We start from the raw sequence: 23548 nt of genomic DNA, 5'->3' as shown, positions 1-23548 counted from the left end.
TCCTATTACAAGCAGTAGGAGGTACCATCACAAGAAGTTATCATAAGAATACTAAAACAGACCATTCCCCAAAGGCCTGAGAAAGTAGCAATAATTAAATGTTAAGTATAAAAGCATGACAGTTTCAAGGTACTTCAAACCAACTTCATCAATAGATGCCGTTATACAGAAAGATAAGTCTCATAGCAACTCTCAAAAGAAATTGAAAGCTATGGGAAAACTTTAAACACAATTACAACAGCTATAGTATCATGGAGCATAAGAATGTACATTACTGAATATTAAATATTCTCCTTACAATCTACCATCTGGGTCTTTGCTGTGAGGGCAAATTTAGTCCGATATTTTCCAGGCATCTGTGTAGAGGTTTGTAATGTCAAGTTAGCTTGAACCCCTAAACCACAAATTCACACTGAGATGAAAGCCCTGGAGGACATTTGTAGGAGTAGGCATTGACTCAGCCTCACCAACTGTCATGTTTCAAGCCCAGCCGGTAACTCAGAACCACGCAGCCACTCACTCACTCCCTTCTTTCTTCCCCCCCTGCTCCCAGAGGGATGGGGATGAGAATCAAAAGAATGTAAATCCCATGGTGTCCTGGGGTTGAGATAAAAACAGTCCAATAACTAAAGCATAATATAAAACTGCTACTAATAATAATAATAATGATAAGGCAAATAACAAGGGGAGAGAATATAAAGCTAAAAAAGGAAGGGACGCAGTAAGCACAAGTGATGCACAGTACAATTGCTCACCACCCACCAACCAATACCCAGCCTGATCCAAGCAGCAATCTGGGGCTTCTGGGTGGCTCCCCCCAGTTTATGTACCAGACATGATGTGCTGTGGTATGGAATACCCCTTTGGCTAGTTGGGCTCAGGTGTGCTGTCTCTGCTCTCTCCTGTCTTCTTGTGCCCCTCCTCACTGGCAAGCATGAGATACTGAGACATCCTTGATCAGAGTAAACATTACTTAGCAACTAAAACATTGGTGTCTTATCAGCATTTTTCTCAGCTGAAACACAGCACTGCACCAGCTACTAAGAAGGAGAAAAAAACTGCTACAGCTGAACCCAGGACACCACTAAACACAAAACCTTGGAATCTGCAGCAGTTTTTAGGTCAGACATATTTTTTTTACTTTGGTTTCCTCCTACCCTGTGGGGTGGGAGGCTTGGGTGTCAGGAGGGGAAGGGTTTGGGTCTGCGTTCTGTACAATACATGTATTGATCTAGTGCATATACAGGAAATATATACATATACAACATACAGTGATCTAGCACATATACAGGAAATCATTGGGCTAGTATCTAAGTGCTCTTAAACATTTAACAAAGAGTTGTGAAGAGGAAATTTGTCACCTTATTAACCTATAAACAGGCAGGCTGTGTTAGCTGACATATAATAACAATGAGTGTCTAAAATGCTAACAGGAAGGGAAAAATAAAGAAAAACAAACATGGAGGTAATGGAGGCATGAAAGCATCTTTGTTAGAAGACAAATCAGTGGCCTTACTTTGTGTGGGAGGTGGGACTGGAGCACTCCAGGGGACTGCACCATGAGCTGTGAAGAGAAATGGTGTTTAGAGGGCTCCTCAGAGAGCACTGCCTGTCCTCAGGACAAGGCTGGGGGATAGCAGCTCGGATATGTCACCTCCAGTTTTCTAGCTGCTTCTGGCTAAAGCAACAGAGAAATATATCCTTTTTCCTTCCAAAAACTCTCCAAGGATCCACAACAGTAAAATTAGAAAGCTCTAACCTGACATTTATAAAGAGGAATACAAAATACTGTGCTGGTGGGTAAGCAGTTGGATAAATCAGGCTGAAAAGCCAGAAAAATTACATCCCATGTGATGAAGCACAGCCAGGAGGCCATAACAGTGGGCAAGAGGAGTGTGGAGCCCCAGAGTGGTGTGAAAACCCACTGGCCGCCTGGAACGCTCTGGCAGCCTGCATGCTTGAACAAAACACCTGTGCCTTGGACATGCAAGGAGGGAAGAGAAAAAGGAGCAGAGGACACAGCTGTGGACCTCCAGGCAAAGCAAGGAGGAAAAAAGTGGCTTTGCAAGACCAAGGCAAACTTGAAAGAACCTGCAAGCTCTCAGGCACGCCCAGGGTTGACATTGCACTACCCTCATGGGAATTACTGGGGTTGTCTCCCTGGCATGAGGCAGCTTTCAGGGAGCTGCAGTAACATCAGAAGAAGGTTGTGTTGGTGAGATCAGCCCTAGGCATGATCCCCAGGAGAGGAGAAAACAAGTTTGGGCCAGAGCTTTCCCACCCCAGCCGAGGAGGTGGGAGAAATCACCGTCTAAGAAAGGTGTGATGGACTTTGATGAGGCTGCTCAGGAGCAAATGTGAAACAAATAAAATACAGTTGATGGAAAGTAATTATTACTTAAAAGACTTCAGTACAGATGTGTTTAAGACACAGTTATGAAAGATGGGATTTAATATCTATTCCAATAAAACCTGTGTCGAATGACAGCCGAGCCCAACACAGTTAATTGAAGCATGGTATTGAGACACTCATGTATAGAAAGCAATAAAGAGCTTCTGTAGTTGATTAAACTGCAAAAAAAGCAAAGACTGGGACTTTTAAATTGGCACAGGAGATATCTGCTGTAAGTACACCTCAAAGTCACAGGTATTACTGCCCCAAACAGGAAGGTTTGTTCAGCTTACCTTCCCCCAACCAGCAGCAGCAATTGTGTGGGCACAGGCAAATAAATTATCATCTCACTGGGGCCTTGGTGAGGGTTAGCAATGGTCATAACAAGTTTGGGAAGTGTTGGTGCATGGAGAAAAGATGAGCTCAGCCTCTAAAAGCGTCTAGAAGTCTTTGAAAATAGGCACTTGTTTCACTGCAGTTGTTTGGCTTTCCCTCTTTCATTTCACAAAAGCTCCTGCTGGTTTTTAGACAGAGAAAAACTGTGCCAGGTCTGAAAATTACTTTGGGATCACAGAGGCACATTCTTAGAGTGCCTGGCTTCCATAGCTCATAACTTTCAGCCACTGCCCTCAGCAATAGCCAGTTGTGCTGTATGATAGTCAGGCTACCCATATACAATAGTGAAGTGCCTTACCCCAACTTATTTTTATATAAAAAAAAGGAAAAAAAGAAAAACAAGAGGAGCTTTACACACATTTTGCAACCTCCTGCAGCCTTTAATCCTCAGCAAATAGTTTTACTGAAAAATTTACTGGGGCCACGGAGAACTGAAACTGGGAGTGGGTGAAACTCGCGGGGTTCACTAAGCACAATTAATCCTCTACACGAGACTGCCACCAGCTGTGCCTTTACACTGCTCTATCATCTGTGCTGCCACTGGATTTGTGAGCTTAGTTCATATTACTCATTGAGAGTCCCACACTTACAGAATATACACATGGATAGGATATAGACATCCCAAATGAAAAACAGCAAGCTGATAATGTAAAATTTTTGTTACGCATTTTCTTCCTTTGTCAAGTGACAACACTGTGTTTCCAATGGAACAGAACAGAACAAAACAGCAGAGAACAGAAGAGAATAAATATAATGCAATGACGCAGTGCAGTGAAATGCAGTGCAATGCAAGCTGCATGCTGTTTTGACAGCAAAGACAAAAGGTGGTGTGGATACAGGGCTCACCAGCAAAGCTAATGATCCCTCATGAATGGATCTACCTATAACCATTATTATTTGTATAGGATCCGGATTGCTGAAGGAGGATAAAAGCCATTTGGTTATGCCAGGAGAAGCAAAGTGTAGGGTGGGTGCAAAAGAAGGGGCACAGTTTTAATGACCTTGTGACGCTTTCAGCTCACAGCCCAAGTTGTCCAGGCTTGTGAACCAAGCAGGACTCCCTGTCAAATCTGTACTGAACTTCAAAGCAGCAACTCAAAATGAGTTTTAGTAATGAAGCTGCACTTTACTTTTCATAACAATGGATATTTTAAAAAGTATGTCAAAGATAATTGAATTTACATCCATGAATAGAGCAGTAAACAGTGCAACTCATGTTAATTGAATTTACATCCATGAATAGAGCAGTAAACAATGCAACTCATGTTAATTAAATTCTCTATCCCAAGACCTACATTTTTCCTTCTTCTAGCAGCTATACTCTGTATATTGTAGCTTTGGTTAAATCTAAGCATCCGCTTCCAGTGTCTGAAAGGGGCCTACAAGGATTCTGGGGAAGGACTCTATAGCAAAGACTATGGTGATAGGACAAGGGGCAATGGGTTTAAACTTAAACAGAGGAAGTTTAGGTTAGATATAAAGGAGAAGTTCTTTACTGTGGGGTTGGTTAGGCACTGGAACAGGTTGCCCAAGGAAGTTGTGAATGCTCCATCCCTGGCAGTGCTCAAGGTCAGGTTGGACAAAGCCTTGGGTGACATGGTCTAGTGTGAGGCATCCTGCCCATGGCAGAGGGTTTGGAACTAGATGATCTTAAGGTCCTATCCAACCCTAACTATTCTATGATTCTATGATCCTATGATCAACATGTTTTTCTAGCGAAAATATTCTGAATATGCTTTGAATATTTAAATATTCTCATGAGCAAAAGCTATTGGGATTAAGATGATGGGAAAGCAGATACTATGTGAATCACTTTAAATTCTTTTCTGTTAAATTTTGTCATATGTATTGGAGTTCTCCTTGCCAAGACCAGCCTGTCTTGGCTGTGTCCCAGGAGGTAGGGTATTGCCAGTCTCTCCCCTTTGGGCAATACTAATTATGAGACAGCAAAAAGCTCCAGCAATGCACACAAGCGCCCATGGGACCAGTAAAAAGCCAAACTCTTACTTGAAGCTTTAAATCACAGAGAGTTTTGAAGTGTACATGGGATAAACAAGATTTTCTCCAGGCTTTGTATAGAAGATGCTGCCACTCTGACAAGCAGCTCTCTTTTTTGGCCTATGGCCTGTAAGTATCACTTCACATCCAGATGCCCATCAGCAGTGTTCAAACAATGTTCATTACAGTGACATTATTATTACTGTTGTTGAAAAATGAAAGTAAACAAGATGCATGTGTGTATCAGCAAACCATATGGCAACAGGGATTTACAAGCACTTTAAAATACATAATGTTTCTTTTTTTTCACTTGAGTACTCTCAATAGCAATATTGTATGTATGTTCTTACAAGGGTTTCAGATGGCAGATTTATGCTTTAGTGCAAACTGCATTGCTACCTTCAGCAGTAAACTTGGTTCAGGAAAAACAAATCTCACGTGCCCTGACTGCACAGGAAACCTAAAAAACAAACAAACAAATAACAAAAAAAACAACCCAAAAATATTCATTAGGACCAGGTTTGCTACACAGAAATCTGATCAGTCTTTGATTTGTGCTGTATGTTTTCACACACACTGGATGGTGAACTCCAAGCTCACACACAAAATGTCCTAGAGCACAAAGAAGCTGATCTAATCAGCTCAAAGCATGTTGATAAAATAGTTAAGTAGGTTAGATGAAAATTTCACAATTGCAATGTTTCACAAGTAAAGCTGTTTAGTCCTACGGGTGGAATTTGTCATAGTATCAGCGAACCACCATAACTGCAAGGCTGCCGTAGGTTAGGTCGTAGCATTTTCACTGGAAAAAAAACAATTTCTATAAAGTCATAGCAATGAAAACTAAAATGCAAGATGCCTTGATTATCTTAAACTTCTATGTATTCTATGTAACCCTATGTATTCTTTAGAAACTTTTCAGGAATTCTACTACCTTATGAGTTTATCAGGATCTCCTGATCGTCTTTGAGCAAATATGTGTGTATATTTGCACAAAAAACATGGACAGCTTGTTCCTTGCAAGGGAAGTGAGCCAGACGAGCCAGACGTCCTTTGTAGCTCGTATGTCTGATCCCTGGAGGAGGTCAGCATGAAGTGGAAGTGAGAGTGAACACAAGAGCCATCAGGAGGAAACAGGGCAAAATTTAAATTCTTTGGGGCCAGGAAACACCAAGAGTCATGGTGAGGATGAAGAGGGAGAGGAGGGAACTGGAGTGTAACTTAAGGGCTGCCAGAACTAGCTGGAGAGAAGAAGAGTGTAATTGCCGCAATTACACAAAACAGACCTAATGCTTTATACAACAACAGCATTCACACAGAAGCATTTTTCTCACCCTTCATGAAGGAAATGTGTGGTTGGGCCCTTCCTGGGGTTGCACTGTATACTAGCATTAACTTCTCTTGCCTTTTCTGATCTCTGAAATCCTCTTTTTAGCAGTGAGTGACAGGGTGGGTGAGGGGAACATCCCCAGACACCAACAAAAAAACCCCACTTCACTAGAGGGCCTAGGAACATGACAAAACACCAGCTATTTTAACCATCATCCTAGAGAAAGTCTCTGTTTTACTCCAGATTGTTTTTTCTTTTTTTTTTTTTTCTGGGTACTTTTTACTTTTTCTTGAAGGTTAACATTATTCAGCCAATTCCTAAACATCTACCCTCTCCTCCCCCCTCCCCAAACACAATTCAGTGGTGCACCAAACTCCTGGTATATTTGTTAATTTTCCACTGCCAGGGGCCCAGTGGGCTCAGTAAATATCACAGATTGCTCTCCCTTAGTCTTCTTTTCCGCAGACAGTAGTTGTACTTCTCACAGTCAGTTGTTAGTGCTAAACTGTTAATGGACTCCCTCATCTCAGGAGCTACAAATGGAGCACAGCATTGCTTTCTTGCTGATGCTGTGAGTATCATCAGACAACTTAATCACACACGTACGTGTGGCTCTGCATTTAAAATTTAGTTGAATAATGTGCCCATTAAGTGCAGCCTGTTACATGAGTAAAATATGTGACTTGTAGCTTATCACCATAATTTGTTATCCTAGAAAATGAAATGGTACTGGTTTGAAATGAAACATGAAAATGAATATTACTGGTGTTTGGTGGGTGGGTTTTGTGGTGAATTTTGCACCTCTCCAGAGATTTTCAACTGCTTAGGAACTGCTTTTGTAATGAGCCCACAGAATGATAGTCCCTGTGGTCTGAACATCATGAACATTTAGATTGACCCCTTGAATAATGTAAGAACCACTTGAATTAAATCTTGGCTGAATTACAGCCTTATCTGCTTAGAAAAACATTTAGTTTTTATTTCAAGAATTGCAGTGGTGGTGATTGCAACAATGACCTTTTGTAATTTGATTGTGTGATAAACATCCTCACTGAGAGAAAACAAAATGTCCGAACTAAACAAAACCACACTTCTACCCCAAACATCATCAAATATCACTCACCTGATTCTAAATTAATCCCATCTATACTCCTCTATCCTGACTCATGGAGGGCTCTGTAGACTCTGATCAAATGACCCATTAAGCTTTTCCTTGTGGTAAGAAGTTTGCAAACCAGTGGGTATTTTTTTAATCAATGACCCATTCCAGTCCCACAATTAGCTATGCCCTTTCTTCAGCAACCCTGTTCAGGATAATTTCATAGAGTTAGTATTTCAATTTATTACACTTAGATGTTTGGTTGCACTATTGGCTTTCCTGATTCATTATCTGTATTACTGACTTGGTGCTTTGATAGATACAGCCTGCTGCTGTGAAATAAGGCAGGGCAGGCCAGTCAGCAAAGAACCTCCTTCTAGCTAATGAAGCTCAGCCGTTTCTCTGGCACACATGATTAGGAATTCTTCGTAGGACCAAGTATTGTTCTTATAGGTATAGACATGAAATAAGATACATTGTCTTATTAGATACATTAGACACTGTCTGGGTGATTCTCTGTCCAGAGCTTTTCAGAGAAATTACCTCTTGCCTTTTCTAGAAATGAATGTATCCTTGTTTGTTTTTTTTTCTGCTGAAATATGAACATATGTTCTTGCTGTGCCACTTCAGTTTGAGGATTATTTTCTTACAGATTCTGCCTGGCATTAGCAAGTGATCAATGCATGCCTTCATTTACAGAGTAAGATTTACAAGAAAAGAAGTGTCAATTTAGAGTTCTTGGTTCACTGGTTCATTAATAAGGAGACAGATAGGAAAGTGCCTCCATCAGTCCCATGTCACCCACCACTATCTTCTGATATCATGCAGAGTCTACAGCTGCAGAGGACAGCCTGACACCTTTGGTCTTCGTGCTGTCCCCATAGTCTGGTTGGAGATGCTATTCTAGAAGGCTCCTTAGCGCTCCTGGGACATGAAGCAGGACCAAGATACGCACACCACAACAGGGTCATCTTCTCTGCTTCATTTTCATTTCAATGAGGATAGAACAAGCAGCTTTAAACTTCAGCAGTGGAAAATCAGTCATACTCTTGACAGGGAAAAAAAAAGGACAGCAAGTGCTGAAGTTGGTTGTTTCAGTACCTCCTTGTCACTCTTCAAAAATGCTGCAGAAATTTCTACAGAGGCTGCCTGAGCTATAGCTGGTGCTGTCTGGGAAACATAGACAGGACAAGGCGGCCCCCAAGGTCCTGCCAAGCCCTGTGATTCCATATTTGTTATTCTTACTTAAATAGACTTAGTTCTGTCTACAGGGTTTCTGTCATCTGTAATGAGTATGACTCTGGTATTCTGTCATTCAAATCTTGCAAAGATGTCTCAAATTTTTAAATTGTAATATGAACTTTAAAAATGTAATAAGTACAAATAAAAAGAACAATTCTGTACAAAGAACGCAGTTTCATATTATCTGTATCCATGGAAATCCAGTTAATTTCCCTGATTTTTTTTAACCTCCTAGTTAACTGTTTCATATAGAGTAGAAAGTAAAAAAATCCTATGAAAACATTAAAGAACTAGAAATATATTTGAGTGCTTTGGAATATAACCAAGGACAGATTGAAAACAAATTAACAAATAAATTGCTGATGATGACTGAGTCCTACAGACTTTAGATAAACATAGATACTCTAAAATACCTGAAAACAAGAATAATCTGATTCTTTTAATATATATAACATATAATGTGATTTACTGGATAAACTCCATTTCTTGTTTAAATAGTCCAAGCAACTTGAAACAGAACACCCAGTTAGCCAAAATTGCTCAGTGAATAGGCAAGCACTGCATGGAGTGCCTGGTTGTGATCTTGTTCCTTGACCTCCCTCTAAGCTCTGGCCAGCACAGGGAAAATCTAAACAGAAGTATTTTTTCATAACACCAGCATTCAAAATAGACCACATAGTTACAAACAAACCCCCAAATCATGGTCTCATTGTTTCTTCTACGTTTTAAATTTTAGTTAACTTGCATGTAGGCTTCCACACACCTCCTGGAGTCTCCATCTTCCTGCATACCTCTGAAGTGGCAACTTTCGAGACAGTCCCTTCCAGCACACAACACTTGCTCGTATATTTCTCAAGTTCCCCAAAGGCTCATCCCAGATTTAAAACTCTGAAACTTGCTATTATAAGCCAGTGTATGTAGGTGGTATTCTTAATTAAGAAGCACGTCATTTTACTTCCTCTGAGACACAACTGTTACTTTATTAGGTCAAGAGCCATCTCTTTTCCTGGTGGACTAATAAACTGCTCCTTGTCCCAGTGACTGGTAATGCTTCCTACACTCTCCCCTTTGGAGAATGGCTGAGCACATCTCATCATGAAGTGTTCTTTTCAGTGAACTTTCCTATTTTACATCACGCTGTACAAATAAACACACTTGTTGCAGCATCTAAGTGGAGTTTCAGTGTTCACAGGTTATTGCTTTTTCCTGGCTGCCGTGGCAGCTGTTAACCACACTGGAGTGACAATGAGTGACTGACCTCAACATTCATCTCTTTGGTGGACTGTAACTATTGTTCACAATAAATAGGACCTGGTACAGTGATACAAGATTCAGGCTGTCACACTGTATTTATTTGATATGACTATTTAAACAGACAATATAGTTGCTGCTTTTTGATAACATTGTCATTATGGTCAACACTTTGGTATTTCATTAAGCGTTAATGTACTTGTTAACCTATATTGTTTTAGTCCTTCTTTAAAATATTGATTTTTCAAATAATATATATTTAAAAGCATGTTTTATAAGGTATGAGAGAAGAAGATTCTAAGTTAGTTTCAATTATTGAAATATGGCATTTGCATTTTAAAATACAGATAAAATACTTAAAAATGCTAATGGATGTAAAAACTTCTTAATATGAAAAAATGGGTTTGTCCTACTGTTAGTTTAGATATTAGAATCGTAGAATCATAGAATAGTTAGGGTTGGAAAGGACCTTAAGACCATCAAGTTCCAACCCCCCCCCCCGCCATGAGCAGGGACACCTCACACTAAACCATGTCTACCAAGGCTCTGTCCGACCTGGCCTTGAACACCAACAGGGATGGAGCATTCACAGCTTCCCTGGGCAACCCATTCCAGTGCCTCACCACACTCACAGTAAAGAACTTCTTCCTTATATCCAATCTAAACTTCCCCTGTTTAAGTTTTAACCTATTACCCCTTGTCCTATCACTACAGCCCCTAATGAATAGTCCCTCCTCAGCTCCCCTATAGGCCCCCTTCAGATACTGGAAGGCTGCTATGAGGTCTCCATGCAGCCTTCTCTTCTCCAGGCTGAATAGCCCCCAACTTTCTCAGCCTATCTTCACACAGGAGGTGCTCCAGTCCCCTGACCATCCTTGTGGCCCTTCTCTGGACTTGTTCAAACAGTTCCATGTCCTTTTTACGTTGTGGACACCAGAACTGCACACAATACTCCAGGTGAGGTCTCACAAGAGCAGAGTAGAGGGTCAGTATCACCTCCTTCAGCCTGCTGGTCACGCTCCTTTTGATGCAGCCCAGGACATGGTTGGTTTTCTGGGCTGCAAGCACACACTGAAGCCGGCTCATGTTAAGTTTCTCATTGACCAACACCCCCAAGTCCTTCTCCACAGGGCTGCTCTGAATCTCTTCTTTGCCCAACCTGTAGCTGTGCCTGGGATTGCTCTGACCCAGGTGTAGGACCTTGCACTTGTTATGGTTAAACTTCATGAGGTTGGCATCAGCCCACCTCACAAGTGTGTCAAGGTCCCTCTGGATGGCATTCCTTCCCTCCAGAGTATTAGTCAAACCATACAGCTTGGTGTCATTGACAAACTTGCTGAGGGCGCACTCAATCCCACTGTCCATGTCACTGACAAAGGTGTTGAGCAGGACCGGTCCCAACACCGATCCCTGAGGGACACCACTCGTTACTGGTCTTCAGCCGGACACAGAGCCATTGACCACAACTCTTTGCTTGCAGCCATCCAGCCAGTTCTTTACCCACCGAGTGGTCCATCCATCAAATTGATGTTGCTCCAATTTAGATACAAGGATGTCACGTGGGACAGTGTTGAACGCTTTACACAAGTCCAGGTAGATGACATCAACTGCTCTACCCCTGTCCATCAGTTCTGTAGCCCCATCATAGAAGGCCACCAAATTGGTCAGGCAGGATTTCCCCTTAGTGAAGCCATGCTGGCTGTCACCAAGCACCTTGTTGTTTTTCATGTGCCTTAGCATGCCTTCCAGGAGAATCTGCTCCAAGATTTTGCCAGGCACAGAGGTGAGATTGACTGCTCTGTAGTTCCCTGGGTTATCCATTTTCCCCTTCTTGAAAATGGGGGTTATATTTCCCTTTTTCCAGTCATCGGGAGCTTCACCTGACGGCTATGATTTCTCAAATATGATGGACAGTGGCTTAGCAACTTCATTTGCCAGCTCCTTCAGGACCCATGGATGCATTTCATCAGGACCCATTGACTTGTGTACGTTCAGCTTCTTAAGACGGTCTCTAACCAAATCCACTCCTACAATGGGCCTGGGGTCATCATTCTCACAGTCCCTGTGTCTGCCTTCCAAGACTTGGGTGGTCAGAGCATTTGCCAGTGAAGACTGAGGCAAAGAAGTCATTAAGAACCTCAGCCTTCTCCAAAAGCAGGGTAGCCAGTTCTCCTGATAGCTTCCAGAGAGGGCCCACATTGTCCCTAGCCTGTCTTTTATTCTCAATATAACTGTAGAATCCCTTCCTGTTATCTTTCACATCCCTAGCCAAGTTTAATTCTAACTGAGCTTTAGCTTTCCTAACCTGGTCCCTAGCTTCCGGGACAAAATCCCTCTATACTTCTCAGGCCGCCTGTTTTTGCTTCCACCTTTTGTAAGCCTCTTTTTTCCCTCTAAGTTTCCTCAGCAACTCCTTATCCATCCAAGGAGGTCTCTTGGCCCTCCTGTTGCGCTTCCTTCTAGTTGGGATGCAACACTCCTGAGCTTGTAGCAGGTGATCCTTGAATATCAACTAGCAGTCTTGTACCCCCCTGCCCTCTAGGGCTGTATCCCATGGAACCTTACTAAGCAGGTTCCTGAAGAGGCCAAAGTCTGCTCTTTTGAAGTCCAGGGCAGTGAGCTTGCTGCATGTTCTTCTCACTGTCCTGAGGATCTCAAATTCAAGCATCTCGTGATCTCTGCATCCAAGGGTGCCTTGGAGCGTCACATTTCCAATGAGCCCTTCCCTGTTGGTGAGCACAAGGTCAAGCATGGCACCTCTCCTTGTCGGCTCCTCTATTACTTGCAGAAGGAAGTTGTCTCCCACACAATTGAGGAACCTCCTGGATTGCTTCTGCCGGGCCGTACCCTCGCTCCAACAGATGTCAGGGTGCTTGAAGTCCCCCATGAGAACAAGGGCCTGTGTGCGTGAGGCTTTTCCTATCTCTCTGTGGAGTGCTTCATCCGCAGGTTCTCCTTGATCAGGCGGTCTGTAACAGATCCCCACAGTAATGTCTCCCATAGCTATATTCCCTTTAACCCTGACCCACAAACTCTCTGTGGACTGCTCACCTGTCCCCAGACAGAGTTCCATACTCTCCAGCCTATCCCTAACATAAAGAGCAACTCCCTCTCCCCTTCTGCTGAGCCTGTTTTTTCTAAAGAGTCTGTAACTTTCCATTCCAACACTCCAGCCATAGGAGCCATCCCACCGTGTTTCTGCGATGCCTATTGTATCATATCCCCATAGACGTGCACACATCTCTAATTCCTCTTGTTTGTTCCCCATGCTACGGGTGTTTGTATAGAGGCATCTGAGCCAAGCTCCAAATGAAACCGGCTCATTGGCTGGAGCAACTGGAATATCTCTATATTGCTCTGAGCATTTATTATGGGTGCTGGCAACTGACTGGGTGTGTTGGGATGGAATGATGCCCCCTCCCCCAACACATCTAGTTTAAAGCTTTCTTGACCAGTCTGGCAAGCCTCCTACCAAAGCAGACCAGCTCCACCAGCCCCTAGTAGACCTGGCCTACTAAATTGAGTCCCATGTCCTAGATAGCCAAATCCCTTTGTTCTAGATACCCCATATAGATATCTAAACCCCATGTTCTAGATACCCAAACTCCTTTGTTAAAAAGTATATTGATACTTCTTAACAAAGGGCATCATTGTCCAATCAGATGTCACTAATTAGGACTTTCCACTGACAAGTGATGCTGTTCAATCCTTTAATATTTATTAATTCTATAGCAAAATGTGTGATGAGAGCAGTCATATAGTTTGACAGATATTCTTAAAACTGGGTAGACAAATATTTTGTTTAGGCCTACGGATGACTGTAACTGGCCAGCGTGATTCAGTTTTGCAAATAACAAGTTAAGCATTTTTCTGGTCCATAGAAGTAGGATCAAAACCACTGGTGTTAGTGGTGACCCTCTTCATCAGTCCTTCCCTTAGCACAGTGGGACGTGATAACAGAATCCGTATTTCTTGCACAGTCCTTCAGTGCATGACATTACTTTTTAACTGTTGCCACAGTACTAGGAGATTACTTTCAGCTCTTCCACTTGCTGTGTCCCACTGACCTTGCATATTCAATCATAATTGGAAGGCAAGTGACATGAATGTTAATTAGTTTCCAAATTGCTGGAGAGGGTACTTTGTCTGGAGTTCCTCTGATTGTGATAATTAATTAGTTGTGGGAGGTCAGCCTCCTGTCTTGCACAGTTCATTGAACAGCATCTTTTCAAATATTTATAAAGATGTTTTAGTACCTATCACTGAGAGCTACATTAATGTTTCAATTTTAAGCAGAAAAAAGAACAACCTAATACTCTCAGACACGACTTTGGTAGTATATATGAGAGCAATCTCAAATTAGCCATTTTATTATGTTTTATTTTATTCATGTCCATTAAGAACAGGTGAATAAGATTTCTGATTCTGCAAAATAGGGAACAAACTGAAAAAAAAATAATTAAAGCAACAATTGTAGAATAATCTATATTAACATACTTGTTCAGGGCAATGAGCTATTGGGACTTCAGCCATTTCAAGATTATTAAAATAGCTAACTATATTCAGAAAATCATCACACATCTTTCACAATGGCTTAACATCTTCTGAAAAGGGTCAGGTAAGACACATCAGAACAGTACAATGTTTGAACCCAATCACACACTCACACAGACAAAACCTGAAGAAGGTCAATGTCTTATTAAAATGGACCTATTTTCAGCCTGCCTATTGAACTACAAAACCCACCAGGGTAGATATGGTTTTTTTGAACCACATTAGCTCATTACAGACAGGTGAAATGCCACCAAAAGACCATGGGATCTCCAGCCTGGGGAAGCACGGGCTGCACACTAGCCATGGGGAGCTCACACGAAGCACAGCTTTTATTGAACAGCTACTCTGATTCATGCTGTATAAAACATCCTGTTACAGTGTTATTACATAAAAGAACTTCAAATGACTATCAAGGATCTATAACTGGAATATTGTGACTCCTGCAGTAAAGACAGTGGTGCAGTGTTCCATACTTTCACATCTTACGATATTTCAACAAAGGATCAGTGGAGGGATGCACTGGTCGCCTCAAAACTACCTGGGTGCTAGAATCCTCCAATGAAAAGCTGCAAGTATGATCAGGCTTTTAAAGTAGAGCATTTATGAGCATACACGCTTACAGGTGCAGGATATGAACATATTATGTTTTTTGGGTGGTGTAGGAGGAAAAGAAAGATGTTATGGTCTACAGACATGCCTGGAGAAGGGAAACCTTAACTTGATACTCGGGACAGACTGCCCATCCTACCTTATTCTCATGAGTCTATTCTTCCTTAAGGACAGCTCTTCCAACATATTGTTATAAAATGTTGCAGCCCCCCTCCCTGTAACTGGGAATGTTACTTGAGCATTGCCTCCTTTGCCTTTTAAAACTAAATTGCTTGAGGACCTCTATCAGCTCAAACTAGTAACGTCCTTCTAGCTACAACGCTTACACTTCTGGAAGCTCAGGGTCCTGATTTACAAAATACTTATTTTCATATCATGTTTCACTAAGTGTGCAGAATTTCTGTTGGGCAATTCTCAAACTGCTATTGAGCTCCTCCCTTCAACTATTTTCAAGGCTTCCAGGATATTTATCAAATGCTCGTGCCTATGGGATCTAGCTCCCACAGGAGATGAGGCTTGCTAACTACATGGCAGCAAGTTTTGAACAAAGATGTCAGCTACACAGCTCACACCAAAACTCTTAACAAGATCTGTCCTTCAGAATCAACAGACAAAAATTTATTGTTGTTTTTTTTTTTTTCTTCTTTCTATTTTAAGCTCACAGTGGCAGTAATTCCAGCAAAGGTCTATTTGACAACATTGAGAACTACCATTTGAAATTCAGGACTCATGTGAGTCACCAGGAATGATGTATCTTAGTAAAAAGGGCCACCTACAACCTCTGCAATGCCACTTGCTGACCTTAGAGGACACCTAAACTGAGTTATCAGCATGCTGCTGTCAGACACTGTACAACAGTCATCACTGTGGTATCTCAGGGAAAACTCTCTCCATTAAATTATCATGATCCCCTCAGATACATAGGCAGAAAACCATTTTAGAGACTTGCTCCAGCAAAGCACAGTGGGAAACTGACTCATTTCATCTAACAAAAACATAATTTCCTGCTGGAAAGGTCACCTACCTGGCACTGCTCCTCTTTTAGATGTTTTGCCTGTATGTATATTCACACTGGAAGCATGTCTATATACAAACACTGCAGGCACAGTATCCGTAAGGTCATGTCTAAGCCTTCATTGCATTTATTTTTTAGATTTCTTGAAAAGGGGAGTAAACCTCTTTTACTCTCAAATGAAGTCACAAAGTTTTCCGTTTCCTGTTTCTTGGCAGTGAAAAATAAAAGGATGGGTCTGTGAACTACATACAGACAACATGGCCCAGATGAAAACCAGAGAGTTTATCCACACCTGTATCAGTTTCTCAGGGAATGGTGCAGCCTGCTTGCCTAAATAAAGGGGAAGAGCAGCCTACTGGTTGAAATAAGACCTGCAACAAGTGTGAATGGTGCTCCAAACAGCTGCTCTAGCCATCACAGGAGCTGACATATTTCATTTGAGTCTGACACGCCAGCCCAGATACAGTCAGTTACCCATGGAAACAGTCTCTGAGCTGACAGTGCATCCCCCAACCCCTCAGCTGGAGGTACAGATGCTTAGTTATACTTTCTGAACAACACAAAAGGCACTGAATAGTAATGTCCACCAGTAGGGCATGATGTCTGGGACAGAAGACAGAAAGCTGTCTAGAATCATAGAATCGAATAGGTTGTGAAAGACGTTTAAGATCATCACACATGCTCTCTGCTATGACTTTCTTATCAGTTCTGTCTGCTCTCACACCCGGCAATGATGTACTCTTAGAAAGTTAATTCCTGTCATTCTAATAGACCAGGACTCCACGACCCTTATACTGGGATATCCTACTAAACATGTGGGTGATACCCAGATCTTACAGTTATCAATGGAATTAAAGCTTTGTATCTTCACATTGTCTCCTGCTCTTTGGACAGAGCAAGGATTCTGGCCCCATTTAGATGGTGGCCTGTTACACAGCTCAGTGGGCAGCACAAACATGGGTCACCAGATTTAGACATCAGCACATCCAGGCACATTGCTGCTGCTGGAAACCCATTCCCTGAAGCTCAAGTATGATACCTTCACAACCTCATGAGCTATTCAAGTGGCTGAACACTGATCTGTTGAGTAGATCATCACTTCAGCTAGAGCTGTCATGAATCTACACATGCTTATCTTATTCTGTTTATCTCTAATGAATAATCAAATGCCTACTTCTGTGACACAATATTGCTGCTTGTGCTTTACTGACACGAAACAAAAGTGAGAGACTGTTGACTAGACAGGTTTTTTTTTCTGAAATCTTTTGAGGTGCCAACTTCAGTCACATTCAAAATTGTTTGTTTAATATTCAGAAAAATACAGTGACCAGCCTTTATAATTCTTTTTTTTTTCTCCAAGTTGAACACTCACTTTTAAAAAACTAAACAGTAATAGTAAATTAATATAACCCCTTGAATTTCAATGTCAATTTCAGACTTTCTTTTCTACTCACCTGTGAAAATGGAGTTTTTTACTCAGAGTATTCATATACTGAGTTATTTTCAAGACTATATTTATGGAACCCACACATCACTTTGATACTATACATATTTTGTATATGCACATACCTTGATATTTAAAAACTACTTTTTTTTTTTTGACAAAAATGGCTTATTATTAGGTTTAATAGAAGTAGTGGAGGTGGTAGTATCATTATTTGCTTTCCAGGAAAATCTCATTCAATATGCTCCTGAGGCTAGCAGACAGTTCCTTCTATTCAAGTTCTGCTTTGAAGACCACTGTCAGAGGTCATGGGAGTCACAATATATACTAAGTGATGTGCAGCTAGCATAGGGAAGCAAAAAGATGCTTTATGCTTCTTTCGTCTTTTTGTAAGCTTATAATTCAGGCAGTAAATTAGAAATCCTTATTTTCATCAGATCTGTATTTCTCACATGTGGAGATGGTAAGCGCAATAAATTAGAGAACTGGGATGATAAATAATCATTCCCTCTCTCAGCCATACTTCTGCCCATCTAAGAATTGAAAATTTCTAGTGTCTCAATGTCTTTGTAGTGATGCCCCAGGCCAGGCAGATAAGATTCATTGTTGATCTCCTTGTTCTACATGAAATTTTTTTTTATTTTTATGGCTTGAGGACTTTTATTAACACTGACATTTCCTTCCTTTCTCATCTTCTCATCCTCCAAAGAGAGGGATACAGGAGAAGGCACTTGGTTTTATTCTGATATATTATGCACTGAAACAAATCTTCTGAAAAGTGTTTACACAAAATTTTATTAGATATGTGACTACTCTGATTCTGGTCACTAAGAGGTTGATAAAAATATTATATTAATTATATATTATGTTATATTATATTATTCTGTTATTGACAATAAATGTGGGTAGAAGATTTAAAGGCATTCCACTACAGAACTTTCCTTCTAGAAACATCAAATGCCATGACTGTCTTGGAAATGAAAGACCAATTAAAAAATGCACATCAAAAGAAATATTCTCAAATGTACTTCCTACTGTGTTTATCAACGGGATTGTTTTCACATTGTCAATCTATCTTAGTTGTGCAAAATGACTAATCAAAGTAGCAAGAGCGTCATTGCGGAATGACAAATCAAAGTAGAAAAGCATTATCCATCTCAATTTGCTTTTTTGAGCTTCTATTGTCATAATTTAGAGCTTATGCAAACTCTTGCATAGAACAAGAGGCAGAGACTCCAATGCACTGTTGTTACGTGTGAATAGTATAACCTCCGAGGAAGAAAAAAATTCAAATAGACACAATTACATAAAGTTTGGCACGAATGCCTTTTTTCGTATGTTATGCATGAAGATTCTCCATTCAGCAAAGAATTTAAGAACCTAGTTTGTGGCGGAGCACATCATGTGACCCTTCAAGGTTACATGATTTTGGCTTTTTTAAATGTAAATATGGGTAATGAAAATAAGAGACATAGACCTGTATGGTGGCTACCCATGAACTTGGAAACATTCCTAAGCCTGAGAGTAAAAAGTAAATGAATGGTGTATTTGAGGGTTAGATTTATCGGAAGTTCTATTTTCCTGAATAATTTTAGTATCTGATATTTATGGAACCCACAAACTGCTTCACACTGCTAAGAAAAAATATTAGTACCATGGAAGAAAAATTTTACCCTGATGAATACAGTGAAATAGTACACTACTAGCATTTCACATGAAAAAACATTAGTATCTTCAAGAAAGCAACCAGAAAAAGCCTTGAAACTATACCCTGAAGAGACAGATGTTTTAATCAGCGATACAGGCACATTTATGCAATTTTTTTTCTTCTAAGCTTATGTTAACTTAAACCACATATGAACCTTTGGCATTAGTATCAACAAGAAGGCAGTGAAAAGTTAAAAATTTTAGTTGTTCCTTGCAAAAGTTTATAGAAATTCCTGCCCAAAATTATTTTACTGAGCTTATGAGGATGCACATATAGGTTATTGATCAGGTTCTCAGTCCTTCCCCCCACCAGATCCTTGTGCGCACAGCTACAGAGCCTGGGTTTCTAGTGCTGACAAAGAAACAGTTCCCGCAGAGAACCTTGGTAAAACAAAAACCAACCAACCAAACAAGTCCATTGGGGATTATTACACCAATGCGTGATTTAAAGATCTTTAAGGCATGGCAGTGGTAGAGCTCAATATCAAAACCCTACCTATAAACTTAAGACTAGGTTCTGATCTAATATCCAGTATCATCTAATAGTTCTACTGATATCAACTGTGTATTGGTATGAAAATAAAATAATTTCATGTTTTAAAAAGTAATTTACACTTAAGCAAGTGTGAAGTAAATAAAAATGTCTCACTGAAAGGGAGCATGAGACATCACAATAACTAAATTCCATTTGGTCCGTATAAGACTTCATGATTCAAACTCAGGTTACTTGTATAGCCACTAATTAAAGTTTAGTACTACTTGAGTATTAAAAGTATGAGATTCTCAGCCACAAAACAAACTGTAAAGTTTCTGAAAAGCCCAAATACTTACACCTCATAAAACCTGGAATTATGCAAAAATTGAGGGCCAAATCCATCTCTGATGGACAGCAGAATAAAGGCAGATCCTGTGGAATCATACCTGCATGGTATGAAACTATTTAATACAGTATTTTTATAAAAAATGAAATTGTTTTAAAATTCTATTTACATAATATACAGCTATACACCTAAGTTACCTAAATGTGCAGAACTGCAAAAACATTTAAATAGAAGTTGTATAAAAAGCAAAAATTGTCAATAAAAAAAAAAACAAGAAAAAGAAATTTAGGCATTTGTACAAGTAATGTCCTTTCCCTTCAATTTGCTTTTCTTTAGTTCTCATTTTATAAGTTAAATTTAAAAATTAGTCAACACACTGAATTAAGTATGTAGATCTTCATTTAAATAAATCAGTCAACAATTTTTTTATAAAGTATTTAACACTTCATTGTAGAAACATAGGCAAAATGACTATTATAACCAAAATGAAAAATACTGTTCAATTTAAAAAAACGTACTTAAACAAGAACCTGAAAAAGTTTATGATATGCATAACATTGTTCAAGCAGAATTGCACTAGTATTACATAAATCAAGAGTTTTATAAAGGCCCCAATATGGCAAAGTTTAGAAATAGGTAGTATGCATGCACAATAGTACAACAAAAATCTTTTATAAAACAGCAGTTATTTTTGTAATGTTTGTACAAAGGGAATAAAGAGCAACCACAAACATATTTAATCTGTTAGATTAATATATTATGATACCTAAAAGTCAGTCATGTCTAGCAGAGGAAAGGAAGAGTCCTCCACTGTATATATGTGAATACATCTTTTGTGCCTTTAAAGTTATGTATAAAATATTTTGATTCAGTTCAAACCTGAAAGAAATTGTATTCTTTATTTATACTAAAATTAAAAAAGGTGAATCAGATTTTTTCTCTTATCAACAACAGAAAGCAGACCAGGTCAGAGCAAGTGCTAGGAATTGTTACTGATGCTTTTCACTTTTGATAATTGGATTTTGATATTTAACCCAGAATACTGAAACTTGGTCTTAGGCAAGGTTTCCCTAATATGCAATTTAGTTATGTTTTACCTCTGCAGTATCACAGTTTATCTTCATTTAGAGAAACTGCAGTGTTTTTTTATTCTTTAATATCGCGAGTATGACTTTTTTGTGATTGTCAAAACTGAATGCTGTGATCATCTGTGTGTGCTTAAGATTTGGGGTTTGGTTTGTTCCCTACTGCTTGGTATGTGTTGGTGAATTATTAATCCATAAGTAATGAGTATGATTAAGTGGATAAACATATAATGCATGTGTAGGCAATGCCCTCTTGTGCTCTAGGGTGGCTACTGTCCTACAGGATTGTTGGTGTTCGTATGCTTTGTCCCACAGCAAGTAAGGTTTCAGCTTCCAAGATATACCATTACTATGTTCTATAAGATTTTAATAAATACAAAGCTTGCTTACATGGTATATATGTTTAGTATATCATGTACAGTCACTGAATTTCTGAACATAATCATTGTGTTCATGCAGATCATTAGATGTTTCATTTCTATAGTCTTGCTTACTTCTTGGCAACCTAAAGCTAATTTAAAAGCAAGTTATGTTTGTTTGTGAAAAGTTATCTAGCTTTACCAGGATCTGAAGAGAAATTCTAATGGGCACAAAGAAGAGAGTAGACCATTCAATCATTCTTTCACCATTTAAAATAAACAAAATTACACACTGTACTACAGCTTCCAGACTACATAATGAAAAAGTGCAGATATCATCTTCATCAATTAAGTAGAACCAAAAAAGTTCATAGAAAATAGATTGCTCATTTTCACGCTACAAATGAATATGTTGTTTGCAATTTTAACAATTTTAAAGGTGTGTTATTTCAGCAGCATTGTTGTAAATTGTACCGTAGTGCAGTTTCTTTTTCATAAAAATACCTTACAAATGGTCAGTCAAAAGTCATCAGCAAAAGAAAAACCCAGAAAACAATCAACGAAACAAAAAACAGAGGTAATGCTGATGCTGAAACAATTATAATACTGTTGGTACATAGAAAAGTAATCCTTATATTTTATACATTTATACAGAGTATAAAAGGTAACAGCAGATTATGCCACAGTCTCCCTTATCCCAATATCTATTTTCTTTGGAAGGAGTTCTCTTCTTTCATCAACACTTGCTAAGGAGTTTCGACAGTTTTGTCCATCCATATATAATTTTGCATATACTGGATTGGCATAATTTGTTGGCTGCAGAGAAATTAAGCATAAATTAGAGCAGTCAGATTAAACCAAAATAAACATTTATGGAAATGGAAATGGGTTTATTAAAGCAAGACCAAGTACATGTAAAATATAATTGGCCATACTTAATATATTGATACCTGGACTTCTGAAAACCTGATGAGTTAATTATTTAGTTAAAAACTAAATTCAGGATGAGACATGCTATTAAAAGAATCAATGACATGACATGCAGAATATTATGATATTCAAACCATAAAAAACAATGATGAAAATTAAGACAAAAACCTTGAAAAATGTCTCTGATGTTGACTTGTCCACCTTATTACACGGTAAGATTTCAGAATAGGTATGAAGAAGTTTATAGAGAAGGTGCACTGTGAGACCATGTGACAAGTTTAACAGTAGAAAACTGCAAATAACAGTTTCCATATATTACCTGTTCTAAGACATCAGCATCCCATCAATAGCTGACCATGTTTTCGAATTCTGTGGCCCAAATATACAACATGATTTGACCAAAAATTAAATACTTCCATAATGTAAATTTAACTTTAATAATAAACCAGCATAATTGTTAATATATCATAGTAGTTACAGATTGAGAAATATTTTCTCAACAATTTTGGTAGTTTGGACTTTAACAAAAAAATCTATTGAAATTAACATAACTTCAGTACAGGACAAGTCCATTTTTAGTTCTGCAAAGTACTTCAGTATGTGAGAAATCTCCTGAGTACAACAGCACAGAAGGATGTATATAACATGGATGAAAACTTACTCTCCTGTCACTCATGCTAAGGATAAAGCAAGGTTTATCTTATCTATGTCTCCACTAATGCCTTCATACTTTGTGCCTTTATAGTCTCCTAGAAGACCTTTGCTATCCAACTAGATGTTCAGCTTTTTACCTATAATAACTGGAAAAGACATCCTGTATTCAAAAAATCTTCCTTTCTTACAACTAACGAAACAGCACAGCTTTGCTCACACAAATACCGAGTGGAACGCAAGCTACAAAGTGGGTAAATTAGTTTGGTGTACATAAGAAGTGGCTAAACTATAAATTACCCAAACCAAATATGGGTAGGTTTTCCTGACTGGCAAATATCCTCAGTACATTCTGGGCAACAAGGAATGAATGATGTCTAGAATCTAGTTCTTCCTTTCTCTGTTGATCAATAATATTTCTGGGCCCAGGATTCAGATATTCCTTAGGTTTGCTATCTACAGCAGCTACTCATTTAGTTAGTTACAAATTAGTTTCGCACCTCCCTGGAATGGAGGCAGGAAAGAAGGAAAAGATGAGTCACATTTAAAAAAATACTCTTTTGTATTAATGAAACATAAATATTCAATCAACTGCTGTAGAAATTTATGAAAGCAAACACTCAGTGACACCTGTCTGTCCCAGCTGAATCAGAGATTGTTACATC

General features: G+C 39.4%; 1 protein-coding gene across 1 annotated transcript in view; it reads right to left on the bottom strand.

The window, feature by feature from the left end:
• Nucleotides 1-20239: 20239 nt before the first annotated feature.
• The window catches only part of LOC134156941 (low-density lipoprotein receptor-related protein 1B), a gene marked incomplete at its 5' end in the record, with an annotated part of 264744 nt that continues 261435 nt past the window's right edge, over nucleotides 20240-23548 (bottom strand). Inside the window, one exon of the mRNA XM_062605389.1 lies at nucleotides 20240-22118. Coding sequence (XP_062461373.1) covers nucleotides 21978-22118 — 141 coding nt within the window. The remainder of the gene's footprint in view (nucleotides 22119-23548) is intronic.

The sequence above is a fragment of the Pezoporus occidentalis genome, unplaced genomic scaffold (genome assembly GCF_034315485.1).
Source record: "Pezoporus occidentalis ecotype Australia unplaced genomic scaffold, CSIRO_AGI_Poc_V1 ctg12, whole genome shotgun sequence".
NCBI classification, from domain to species: domain Eukaryota; kingdom Metazoa; phylum Chordata; class Aves; order Psittaciformes; family Psittacidae; genus Pezoporus; species Pezoporus occidentalis.
Note: the sequence above shows the minus strand (reverse complement) of the source record. Positions and strands in the feature narration are given on the sequence as shown.